This window comes from Melanostigma gelatinosum, assembly GCF_949748355.1.
Source record: "Melanostigma gelatinosum genome assembly, chromosome: 22".
NCBI classification, from domain to species: Eukaryota; Metazoa; Chordata; class Actinopteri; order Perciformes; family Zoarcidae; genus Melanostigma; species Melanostigma gelatinosum.
Window position 1 is genome coordinate 6,549,072 of NC_136655.1, and position 13,719 is coordinate 6,562,790.

General features: G+C 42.9%; 1 protein-coding gene across 1 annotated transcript in view; it reads right to left on the reverse strand.

The window, feature by feature from the left end:
* iqsec3a (IQ motif and Sec7 domain ArfGEF 3a) overlaps positions 1-13,719 on the reverse strand; it is a 73,647-nt gene that overhangs the window by 5,569 nt on the left and 54,359 nt on the right. Inside the window, exons 6-13 of the mRNA XM_079294136.1 lie at positions 13,127-13,249; positions 9,953-10,119; positions 7,943-8,082; positions 5,349-5,474; positions 4,072-4,171; positions 3,477-3,635; positions 1,633-1,725; positions 1,276-1,319 (exon numbers count right to left, since the gene is read on the reverse strand). Coding sequence (XP_079150262.1) covers positions 1,276-1,319; positions 1,633-1,725; positions 3,477-3,635; positions 4,072-4,171; positions 5,349-5,474; positions 7,943-8,082; positions 9,953-10,119; positions 13,127-13,249 — 952 coding nt within the window. The remainder of the gene's footprint in view (positions 1-1,275; positions 1,320-1,632; positions 1,726-3,476; positions 3,636-4,071; positions 4,172-5,348; positions 5,475-7,942; positions 8,083-9,952; positions 10,120-13,126; positions 13,250-13,719) is intronic.

Sequence of the window (13,719 nt, forward strand, 5' to 3'; positions counted from 1 at the left end):
TCTTGAGATTTATAGAAGCTTGCTGTGGGATTCAGTCATTCACGCCTGGAGAATGCGCAGGATTCTCTGTGTGACCCTCCTGCTATCCAAGATAAATGTGTTTGGACAGCTAACGGCTCCCCACCAGCCACTGACATTTACTGCACGCTGCATGGCAGAGGGGATGACGGCTGGTGAAGGGAGCTCAGGCAACCTTGAAGACTGGCCTGATCATCGCGCCCTATTACGAGGACCCAAAGGCTGCTCAGAGAGAGAGCGAGAGAGAGACAAAGCACTTGTATGCATAAAAGAGACATTGCACATTTAAAAAAATAAATACATCTTTTTTTACGTCTTTGAAATATCTCTTGTGCAGCAATGAAAGCATGTTTGCTCTGCTGTAATTATTGTTATTCTACAGGCATGCATGGCTTTAAAACCGTTTTGAGTGCGATGTATCTGTCCACTCGCTCTAACCAGCACCTGAGTACAGATTCACAGCCTGCAGCATTAAGAGTGAGCTGTGTGAAATTAAACCGCCACTGAGTGTCAAATTGACCCTGTCTGTTTGTTTTTCCTCTCCACAGCCAGAGAAATGATGAGGGAAAAGGTCATCTGATGCCACTAGCATGGTAATTGCAAAGCCCCATGGGTACTGTGGTTCAGCTTGCTCTATTGCTTGCGTGGAATGTTCGCACGAGAAGTTTCCCCCCAGAGATCTGGCAGAGGGGTGGAGAGGTAACGTTTCTAGGTCAAACGAGCGTTAAATTTATCCGCCCGCATGTTACTGTGTTAATTAAGGTCTTGGTGCTGCACATGGGTACACACACACACACACACACACACACATGCATTCCACACATGTCCTCGGCTACTTTCAGCAATGATGGCTTCTTTCTTTTTCACTATTTTAAACGGCAGAAAAATTCTGCCTGAGCTTGTGAAGCTAATTACAACCTATTCTTTTTTTTTTTTTTTTGATATTTAAGCCTCCGAGTCGGATGTGTTTTCTGTGCATAGGTTATGATTTTATTAATTTCCCCAAACCCACCATCTTTAATTTTTGTACGGCAAAATACTTTTATCTAATTTATGTAGTTTGGGGGGGGTTACCTCAGACACTCGCAGCACTTTACCCAGCGGCGCTCGTTCTCTCACCCACTCTTCACCCACTGCTGCTTGACGCCTCTAGCCCGAAAGATATGACTAGTCCTGGGGTTTATTCCTACCTTGATACTGACACCCTGTACTGACTTACCTGTTATTTGGGACATGGCCCTATAACTAAGTACTTACCTCTACTGCATTGTGTCCACTTCTTTCATCTATCTCCTGGTTTCCTGGACGGACAAAAAAAAGGAGGGAAAAGAGACAGACGTGGCAGCAAAATGTCTGTAATTTTATCCTGAACTGCTTATTAAATGCAAGAAATACACTTTAAAATAAGGCACTTCATATCAATCCAACCAACAGACGATAAATACAAGATTTGTACTGTAAGACCCTCTTTTTAAAATATAAATGTGTTTTTCCAATTCAATAATTCATAAAAACAGCAGTTGTTCCAACTTTAAATGAATGCAATTGAGGACAAGGTCTCTGCAGGTGGGTTTTAAAATGAAAAAGCGACGGTGTTCACACACTCACACACACCTGATGGGGAGCCCTGTTTGCCGCGCAGCTCGAGCTGTGTGCCGTTGTTCTTCACTGAGTGTGTCTTGGCTCCCTGCTGCTTTTCCAGCTCCCCTGCACAGAGCAGAAGACAAAAATTACCCTTCATTTACACACCATGACAGAGCGCAAAATAGATAGATAGACAGGCGGTAGACGTAGATGGGTAAGATTAACAACATTAATCGGCATAAGTCTACTTTCTTTCAAATGTTGAACACACCCGCTCTCGTTGCCTCCCCCTCCCACCCCCTCTGATCTCAAAACACAACTTGCCATCTTACTAATTACACTTCACACTTGATGGTAATTACGTGTCATTTCCAATCACGATGACTAAATGTTGTTTTGTCTCCAACACCGCACTGCATTCTAATTCTGAGCTGCAAAACTGACGGATGCGACCTTAAAGCTGGGGCAGGTTATTATTGGGCAAATAATAAATAAAGAGTGATCTTTCATCATATTGTAATTCAATGGGGAGTTTTCTGGAAAAGCCCCTAAGCCCCTCCCACAAGACGAGCAGGGACATAATGCACAAGCTTCATACAGTACAAGTACTACTTGTCATTCATTTAATTTCAGAAATGGACAGAGAATGTTGCCAGTAAGAGTTTAGAAGGCTAAACTCTTAAAGATGGAGAGAGAATGACGCTCGTCCCCAAGCAACTGCCTTCGCCACCTTGAGGCTAGCTCACACTCTTTTTGTCCTTTTTTTTGCCAGCGTTGGCAACAACTGCTGGAATAGCGATTCCCCCCCGCAGGATATGCTGCCGTTGAATCAGGCTGTCGCGGAAGTGCATGCACATCTGCATTTGTAGTACAGCCAATAGGAATTTTCCCTCATTATAAAGATTGCAATGCAGGAACATATGCACCTCCATATGAACAGAAGCTGCAAATTCTCCATCCCATCTCAAAGAGGGAAAGTCCAAACAAAAGTGTGCCAGCCGCAGGCATGTCTGCTAATGTGCCAACACTACAAACCCCTTGGGGGAGAGAGAGGATGATGTGGTGTTTTTCTGTGCAAGTGCCAGCAATCATTCTTGTTCTAAATTTTGTCCCCGTCTTTGCAAAATGTTTTTGTGCGCATGCATTTTCAACAAATATGTCTCAACATGAGTTCTTATTTGTGTGTGTTTTAAATTGCGCACAGCTGTCTATCTTTGCTCCACTCTACTGACATAAATAACTCCCGTCTGTCAACCACTGCCTGGTCTCCAATATGTTGTTGCCTGCTCTCCCCGGGCTGCTGGCCCTCCCTCCTCTGCGAAGGGTTGCGTCAAATACCAGCAGGGAGGCTTTCTTTGAGGCCCACTGGCAGAAGCCAGGCTCTGGCTACTCTGGTTCTCCGTGTGGGCCTAAGTATGCGCATGTCTTATTGTCTGGAGAATTTCAAAATGCACGCGGACCCAAACAACTCAGATGCCTGGCCTCTTTTTACCTTCAATTGACTGGCCCCCTGCAGTCTGTTTGAGCTGCAGTGCACCAAAGATAAGAAAATGCAAAAGGCTGTCTGCACCGACACAAGTTAACAAATATCACAAAACGAAAAGGATGACTTCTGACTCCTGTGGACTATCTGAGGACGTATTGATTCACACACAGCGTATCTTAGACTCCCATTTTCCAAGATGTGAGATTATTGATTTGGTTCAAAATGTGACGCTGGCTGCATTGCCAGAGGAGGATTCTCACACACATTTCACTTGATGGACCTTCTATGTCACATGTACCCAACTAATTGGCAGCCTCCAGTCTAATGTACGCGTCTCTAATCATTCATTGTAATATGGAGAAAAAACCCCATAAAGACAGACACTTACACTCGATACGTATCTGCTCCATCTCCGACACCTCCGCGATTGATTCCTTCAGGTCTTCTACAAATTTGAGCAGCTCCTCAGCACTTTGGGCACAAAAGTTAAGTACCTGCTTTTTGTCTGAGCCAAAAGGTGAGAGGATGGTGATGCCATGAGGGTAGTCTGGGGGAGCGCAGAAGAGTTGTTGAGATAGGAGTAACAAGAGACATTGCAAGAACAGTTTGCAAGGAATCAGCGAGTTTAATACGAGAGGCAAAATACCTTTGAATGTACATTTGTTTACTCATTTTCTTCTCCTTTTTTGGAGATATTGTAGGAAAACACTCAATTGTGCATGCAGTGTGGACTGAAGCGGGTTGGGATGGTTACATTTTGAAAAGTAATGATTCGCGAGAAGACTTTTTTATGGGAAAGTCATCACGCATATGAAAAATGAAGCATTAATAAAAATCAATTAAACATCTAACCTATTTCGAATACAGCCATAACTCCTAAACCCCCTTGCTCAATTCCACTTGGAGGTACTTTCCTCTGTTTTGTAACAGTCCAAAGTGTTTTTTCACGGCAGCCGTCTGCAGTGAAAGATATTATGACTTACATTCATTTTCAAACAGGTGAAACTGCATGCCAAGTAGGCCCATTGCTTTGCAGAAGGTGTAGGCTGCAGAACTCTTCTTCTTCGGGCAAAGCTTCAAGATCTGCAAAACAACGAGAAACCAGAATAACGGCAACAATTTGAATGACCGAGAGCTCAGTGTTCGGAAATATTTTCACTGATCCACTGATATGTATGACAAAGCTCAGAAAGAACACGTCTTTTGACAATTAAAAAAAATATTCAAAGAGTGGATAGAGTCAATATTAATGTGCGATATAAGTTTCAAAGTGTATCAGATTGCTAGTGCTCTTTGAAAAACGACACCATGGCGAGCTTATGTCAGGATGTATTTAAATGTTACGGAGCTTTTTCATCGAATGACCTTCCAGATAGAGAAAGATGAGGCAAATCTGTTCTACCAGGCGAGCCGTACGTGTTTAACCAATACATCACGTTGACGCATTAAAAACTATACTGGACATGTTCAAGCTACTAGAACACGGGCCACATTTAAAGAAACGTCCCCATCGCTTTCATTTTGCAGTAAAGTCTTTCAAGATGTCTGCCCCACTCTCAACGCTGTGAGGAGAAAACGTCTCCCTGGAATAAATCGCACCGCTAGCTTTTAGTGCCATAATGAACAGAATTCCATTGTGATGCTTGAAGATGACTCCTTTCACCTCTTACTTCAAAAATTGTCCTTCTAATCTCCCTTTCCTGCAGCTACACCAATTACTGTTATGCTTAAGCAGAAAAGGGAGTGGGAAATAACAATGCTTCTTTTCCTTTTGCTGGCCTGATTTCAACATTTGACATAATTATGAGAGCAGTTAAACACTTTGGATTGATAACCCCTATGTGCCTCCTCATGGGCACATTAATTATGCCCAACATTAAACCTTTTATAATTCTCCAATCTACAAAACTTTGGACCGAATGATTAACTTATCTGTGCTGTGAAAAACAACTTTATTGCTGGCGCTTGAAGCTGCTCTGTAGGGGACAGATATTTGCTTATGAGTGCACTGCAAAACTGCATTTACTACTATCTATTATTAAAAGAAAGGGCCGGCGGGGACTGACTGATGAAACATCGAGGAAGAGAGGCAGCTCACAGTCGAGGTAGGTGATGGTGCATTGCAGCTATACGTGTAAAATAAGCAGCTTTAAAGAGTGACTGTTTGCAGCAGAAACAACACTTTTTGGGGTGGTTATAAAGATACGTTTATAAGAAAAAATATGAATTATTACTCTTGAGTCTTTTATTGTATACCAACCACGATGAGATCATTGAAGAGGAAGACTTCTCTCTGGTGTGCCGCCTGTTTTTGGGCCTTGTTGACATCAGTCACTTCAAAAAGTCGACTGCAGCACACCAGTCTTCTGTGAGGGACAGAGAGAACCTGCAGAGAAAGACACATCCAGGGTAAAATGAAAGCTCCAATCACTCAGATGAAGTGTCTCTGAAGCTTGAAAGTCATTCAAGACCGTATGAAGTAGAGACTTTCCCGTCAGATAAAACCTTTCCCTCAGGGGAAAGAGTATTAAAGGGAAACCGGGAGACTTTTAAGACAAATGTCTTTTGGCTGGAGTACTACACATTATTCACTGGGGTTAAAAACTGAGACTGAAAAAAACCCCATTAAACACAGTTTAATGAGGCAGCATGTTGTTTCAATTGTGTTCCCCTGAGGAGAACATGGGCATACATGCAGGTTTACATGTTCGGATTCTTTACTTTTCTGGGCTGGGGTTGCTCTTTGTAGTTTTACTTGCACTGAAGTGTCTCCCCTTTCTATTTGATTAGATGAGAACAAGCAAAAAGTCTCATTTTAGTACTTGAGGAAAATGAAATTCATGAGCAGGTTTGCCGATGCGTGCTCGACCTACTTTTAGTAAGTAGAGATACCTACTAGATACTTAGTTTTAGTATCTGGAGCAACCCTAGAGTAGGAGGAGAGAAGTCTTGCTCTGAAAGAGTTCTCCTGCTACAAGTCGCTCAAGCAGAACCTTTTATGAGTTACTGTCAAATTGAGTGTTGTATTTTTTGCGATGTGCATCTTGCTGTTTAGTTCTTGGCAACTAAGGACGAAAGGTGGAAACGCTACACTCTGAGGTCCATTATGAAGTTGCTGTTTTGGTATTTTTACAAAACACTGCAGTAGTGTTGCTGGAGGCCTGGCTTCTCCTCTTAGACCTAAGTGCTTTTTGATGTTTAAAGCAGATTACACCACAAAAATGGCTGAGACCGATCAAATCATGATCTCACACTATTCTCTCTCTCACTTGTCTCCATTTTGGATCACAGTTGTTCCCCACTTTGGGATAAAATAGATCCATTCGTGGCCTCTGATCTTTTTTGTTTTTGTGCTTTTCCAATTTTAACTCCCTCTGCTCCCTGGGGACTATTTGAACACACACAGTCTCTTTCTCTTTCTCTCACGCTCTTATCTCTCATCGCTGCAGGGTCTACAGACTGCCGCCCAGCTGGTCAAAGCCTGCTTTCTCATTACACTAATGTCAGAAACATGTAGAGACATCATGAGCTTAAAATGCCTTATGCATGTTCGACAAACAAAAGAAAGTCCTTTCTCAGTGCAATTGTTCGGAAACAGTTTGACAAGAGAGAGTTAGTCATAAAATTAACAAAATCAATTGTATGACAAAAGAAAATGTATTCTACAAATCTTACCCATATCAAATATTTAAGGACATTTTACCGTAAAACCGCTTGGATGTAAAATCACTTCATCACATTCAAGAAAAGCTGTTTTATGTCTTTGATCAAGTCATCAAATATTCAGCAAAATCTCTTCTAATGTACACTTCTAATGTGTTTTAAATCCACATTAAAGGGACTCTCACACCTGCTGTTACAATAATTCTGCAAAGGAAACTTTATCGAAGTCTTTTTATGGCAGACAGCTGCCAGCAGTAGTCACTTCCTGTCACAACAATCCATCATTGTTTTAGCTATGACAACACTCCCTCTGTCATCCTGCTCATCCATCACTGAGACACACTGAAAGGCAAAAGCCCAAAAATAATACATTTTCAATATCATAGTTCCAATGTCATTCTGAAAGTAAACAGGGAATGATGAAGATTACATTTAAAACTAATTAAAAGTAAATTCACAGTGAGATTCATCCAAACGTTCATGGTTCCTCTTGTGGATGGACAGAAAGACCAGACCATGCTAATGCTAACATGCTTCTGTTTGTCAGGTATCATGTTTACCACATTCAACTTCTTAGTTTAGCATGTTGGCATGTTAGTGATTACTTATTAGCACTAATACAAAGTGCAGAAGAGGCTGAGAATGGCATTAGGTTTTCAAGTACTTAGTCATAAACTTGAATCCCATAAGAACAAGACTAAGTCTACAGCCATTGGGCACAGCAGCGCCTTCAGCTAAATGCTAATGTCTACATGCTAACGTGCAGGTGCAAGCAGGTAACCATTTTAGTCTATTCAATTCAATTAATTTTTTGTATGTTTTTAGTGTTTGGGAAGAAAATCAGCAATTTTGATATCCTGCATATATTTCATGAACAAAGGATAAAATAAATAATTCCCTGAACTGTGGAATCATTAAAAAAAGCCTTTCAGTGTGGTGAGTGTGCTCACAAAGCCCATTCCCACATGAATCAGTGTATTCAGTCAAATATAAAGTTAAATATGTCAGCGTTTGCATCTGACTCTTACTCTTACTACTTGTAGTCTAAAACACATTCAACTTTGCACAGACATATTCACAGGGTGAATGAAAACAACAGCCACAAGTGAATATCTGTAGTGGACTCTTAACTAAAGGACCTCACAAAGAGCCTCACAAGTATAGAACAAAAGTGTGTTTGTGTGTCCTTACTGTTTTCATGCCTACGATGGACTGCTCAACCTTGGAGACGTAGGTGACGTGATCCTCGTTGGAACGTAACTCCCTCAGTTGTATTCTTTCATAGATTCCCACCACCATGTCTCTTGGGATGTCTGCTCCATCGTCCACACCTAAGATGTGAAATAGGCTGATGACACACATCACTTTGAATATACATATTGTGCCGACGCGCGTTTGTTTTGCCTCGTTATTTGACTTGAAAAGAGTGAAACTAAATCCAATATTCAGCGCAAAGGAGAACTCTGTCTCTCCTCGTCTGTACTTCTTTGAAAATTGTAGTCTTTCACTGTCTCCATTAAGTAATGACAGAAGGCAGTGTGAGAGGAGGTTAATTGGCAAGTGAAAGGTTAACACACGGAGAAGACTTTCTGTCTGGAACACGGTGCAGTTCAAGGCCGTGGCAGGTATGAGCTGCATGTCATTAGGCCCTCGAGATGCTCCCCATTATACCCGCACAGCTGTATCCCGTGCTGCGTAGTACATTGAGTTTCCAATGGGGCAGGATGTGTTTTGGAGAAAATGGAGCCGCCACAAGTGATGGCGGTGACAGTGATGCACCCTGGGACACCGCTGAGACATCGCTACACATTATGGAGTCGGAGGGAGTGGAGGAGATGTCCGGGGGGGGGGGGGGGGGGGGATATGTGTGTAAAGTGTCAGATAAATAAGTGACTTTCTTTTTTTTGCCGATTGCCTCTTTCCTTACACTCCTCACGACTTCACTGCTCTATGTCTCTTTGCATGGTGATTACGGTTGGTTGGTGGTCCAGACTGAAGTATCTCAAATATTAAATGGATTGAGATGCCATTTTGACAGCCATGGTGCTCAGTAACTTTGGTTTCAAGTGGTGCCATCAACATGTCAAAAATTCCATTTGTCTAATAGTTTGGTTTATGACTGAAGAGCTGAAAAACTGAAAGAATGTTGAACTGAATTTCGAGTAAATCTGAGACCACGCTCTCCGTCCAGTAACTGAGACACTGCAATTTGCATTTTTCAATGAGCTGACATAAAGGATTCATTTATGATGGAGGCTGGTTTGTATTATGTTGGCCCGTTGTGGAATAGCTTTGACACCGACTTTGTCTGTTTTAATTGAGATAATGAATGTTCTATGGTTCTTCATTACTATTGGTTTCTGGTGCATAATTGCATTTCACCTCAGTCAATTAGTTGATTGAGTTATTCTTCTGTCCGTGTGTATGAGAGACGTGATGGAGAAAAGAAAAGAGGATAAAGAATCGGGGAGAATATAAACAAGGAAACACGGCTAAATAAACAAACCAAATGATATTCTGGCGACCGAGACAAAACAAGATAGGAGAACGCATCGAGAAATGGAGAAAACACAGTAAACTGAGCAGAAGACAAATAGAGCGGCCAAGAGAGAGTGGCATATTATAATTTGCATAAGATGCCGAAATTGATTTCTCAACTGAATCTAATTGCGGGGAACAGTCTGGGTGAATCTGTTAAAGTTGTTCTGCATCGACCTCAGCGTTCCCTGATTGATTGCGCGGAGGGAGAGCAGGACTACGCCGCTCCTGTCTCGTCCTCAGCGGTCGGCGAATGAGCATCTGTCTTGCATACGGGAGACAAGAATTACAGGTGCTTTCTGTCGGTGTGTCGCTATGAGTTGTGAATGCATGAAGCAAGGCCGGCAGGGATGGAAACATTACCATATCTTTTTATTACCTGAATTTATGCAGCGAGGTTTGATTCAACACAGATCCAAACACTGTTGGACACTGACTCACTTTCACTGATTCATCTTGTTGAAGGATTATTGAGAATGACTGATTTTTGGGAAATAGCCACAAAATAATAATAATACTCAGAAAACCTCTGATGACACACAAGCACATGTGCACCTAAACAAATTATCCAACATTACATGAGCCGATTATGTCAACTCATTTCTGTCACTTTAACTCCCTTAATGAGGCTCGACAGACGAGCTTACATGCTGCGTCACTTACCCCGTAGGTTGCGTATGAAGTCCTCCAACATCATCTTGCGGTCGGGCTTGATGTTTGGACTGTACATGTCAGTGTTGAGCAGAATAATGGCAAAGGCCAGGATGAAGATGGTGTCTGGGTTGTGAAACTGCTGCACCACGTCGGGGTTACACATGCAGTAGCGCTGACTGTTGGTGTAAAGGAAGTAGAGACGGAAAAACAGAAATACAGAGTAAAGAAAGTGGAGGGTGGAGGGATGAAGGCAGTGTAGTAATATATGTGGGTCATGGCAGAGGACACAAACATGTCGACATGACGGAGAGGAAGGAGCAGGAAGGTATTGTTTTGTAGAGAATAGGTGAGGCCAGTAGGGGATGATAAGTACAGAGAGAGATGAGACAGAAAAATATATAAAGCACAGGAATAAGGGGACAGATAGGAAAGGATAAGATGGGAAAAAGACACATAATATGTTATCCTAAAACACTAAATGCATCCTTCAACATGCTGATCAATGCCTTGTCACGAGCTGAGCATCAGCGTGTCGCACAGAAATAAGAGTTACGGCTTCATCTGAAGCCGTTTGCAGGCCTTTCAGCGACAATGAAGCGCACATGTGGCTGCTCTGCTCAAACGGTGTCTCTCTGGTTTAAGCACATTTGTCCCACTGGATTGGATGGTTATACGGCTCGTGCACTATACCTACCGGCAGTAAGACTGTCGACCCACACAACCTTCACCGATGCCATATTTAAACATCCTCCAACATTTATGAGCCTGCTTGCTGGATTTATGCAGGTTGTTACTGTGACGAAGAGGAGAAATACGAAGTTTTGAAATGTGAACATCTTGACTTTGGTACTTCTGCAAACGACCGCGACAGAGGCCAGGCTCATTTTAATGTAGGTCCCCCAAAAAACAAAAATACACCCGTAAATATAAAAGGTTTAGAATGGAATTGCCTCTACGTTTTGTGGTTACGGGGACTGTGAATCTAACAGATTTATAGACACCTACTTCTGGGGTGTGCTTCAGAAAGAAGAGCCCAGAGGAGAGAGAGAACGTGTTTCTCTGTGAAGTGCACGGACACTTCCTGGTTAGGGAATGAATAATACAATAGAACAACATCCACTGTGTGTGAGTAATCAGACTATGCAGAGTAAGAGGAGAAGGTGTGTGTGTGTGTGGACCCTGTGGGCTGAGTGATGGCGTGTGTACTCTAATTGTGACTTTAATAAGTCATTATTTCCATAGAGGCTGGAGCACCTTTTTGCAGACCCACTGAGACGCATTATTGGAATATAATCTTGTTTTGGTATACGCACATTGTTATGGAAACATTGATCTGATTTAATTGTGTCCCCCCCACTTATAGCAGCAGCGCTTTCACGTGTACTTGTGGTGTACAGTGTTTGTTTTAGCCTGGTAATCATAGGGCTTCACACCGATGCTGATTCATATCTCGGTGTCTGAAACCTGTGACTCCACAGCAACCAGCAATTATGATCTTGTCTGTAAATCGTTATAGCACCGTGCAGTGAAACGCCTCAATTTGTGCTGCTTTCTAAGTGTGCTGTTACTCTGCGCAGACAGACATCGACAAAATGACCAACCGAAAAGCAACAACAAGGCGGTAAAACGACAGAAAGCTGCTGCTCAGCGAGTGGATTTGGCTGTTTTCAAATTTGGCACATGCTGCCGTCTTCCAAACTAATTTCATTTTTTGTTACAGATCGCTAAAGATGGGGGTAACCCAACAGTCATCATGTACTCTGTGAGGATGGTGCAAGATTATACATGTCGCATGATCTTTATCTGTAACCATAATAGAAAATAGAGCACGTGTTTGTGACTGCAGGATGAGTAAATAAGGATACTACGCTGTAATGCAGACATGAAAATATAAACTGAATATATCTGCAGCGTTGGGAGCTGGCTCATGTTTGCTCATTCATTAGCACACTGACGCAGCAGATAGGCTGATGGCTGTTTTTCACTTTTCCCCTCTCTCTTCTCCACTGCTGCTTCAAATCCCCTTCACTTACTTCGGCGATTTCTCTCTTTCTCTGTCTGTGTGTGTGTGTGTGTGTGTGTGTGTGTTTGGAGGCTTATCACAGCCCAGGAGCATGAGAGGCAGGCACAGCGAGGCAGTGGCAGTTACGCAACGCTGGTTATTTATAAACCGTCCTCCCTCTCTCCCTTTTCTCCCCTTCTTTCCTTCCTTTTCCCAGTTTGTGTCCCCTCGCCCACATCACCCCCCCCTCCTGATAACACGCAGCCTGATGTCCAAACCTTACCTGTGCCAACCTCTCTGCCCACTGACAATGCTGGTGTTTTTTTCTCCTCATTGGGCACCTCGACAGCAGTGACAGGTGGTTGTAACTCCAGAGGGGCCACGGCAAACAGTTAGCATGAACACACAGAGCCACAGCTGCACTGCACATCGTGGATAGAAATGGCACGCTCCCTGGCTATAGATGGGGGCTGCATTGTCAACACTATACTGTCGCAGAAAGGGGAAAAAAAAGTGTGTGTTTGTTGAGATGAGGCTGTGTGACTCGACTGCTGAGATCATACCTGTGTCACCAAGATTCGTGCGTATTTACCTTCCCATGTTCAGTCTGTGATTCGTCCATTACTTCTGAGGGGCTTATGCATGTCCACGTGTCTCTTTTTGTGTGCATGGCTGTGGATTTGTTTCTGATTAAATCTAGTCATACCAGGTTGTTTTCATGTTCCCTCTTTGTGTATCTGTCAGGCATACAGCGGCCTTTGATGAAAAAGAGACCGAAGCCTGAGCTCACGTCTCACAAATCACAAATTCACATCTGTACCTCCTCAGCACGTCTTCAGAACTTGATGTCGGCATATTTCATGATCAAACAACCTGTGAATTGCATCTTAAAGCCCTGCAAGACGAGTTTGGCTCAGAGGTAACGCTTGGGTGACGGTGTGTTTTTTACAGCCGCTCAAATATCAACACATTTACATTATAGTACAAAGTAAATGACACCAGTAGGACAAATCTATTTCCACCATTTTTTAACTGGACAATCAGGGAAGAGGTTTGAGGAACGGTTAGAGTTTAATACAAGAAAAACACACCCAAATTTAGATGTTGGAAATGGCCGCTTATGTGCAGAATACTGAGAGATGAACCCAAACTCTCATTGCAGCTACCGCTTTAATAATTACCTAAAGGCCTCGATAAGGCGTTCCACCTTCTGGGCTTCTCCCTGGACACGAATGTGGGCCTGAAACTTCCTCAGCGCTTCATCCAGCTCCATGCCTGAGAAGTCCATCTCATCCACCACACAACTGTTGAGCACAGGAAGGAATGGATGTAATATGGAGGCAGCGGTGGAAAGGAAGACACAGGGAGGGGGGGGAAAAAGGAAAACATTAAAATTGAGAGCGATATATCGACATGATGGCAGAGGCTGCCGCTTCACTGGTGGCATTGGTGGAATTGGTGGACACACATGCACACGTACACGCTTACAATCCCTCAGAGCAGAAAATCCTCCCTATTACCTGACAACCCCGGCTTAATGACTTTCATTAAAAAAGCAAAATATCCTGCCGACTTCAGGTGGATAAATACAACGTGGGCAATTTGGAGGTGACATGAGGCTTTGAAGTGAAAGGTGACTTTAGGAACGAGTTGGAAGGTTTTAAAGTTCCCTTTGCTTTGATGTGAGGTGTTCTGCCGAGGTACAAAGTGGAATGATAATCAAACTATGAAATTAAAGTCTTTTTCCAACACCCTCATCGCCGGCTTTCATGCG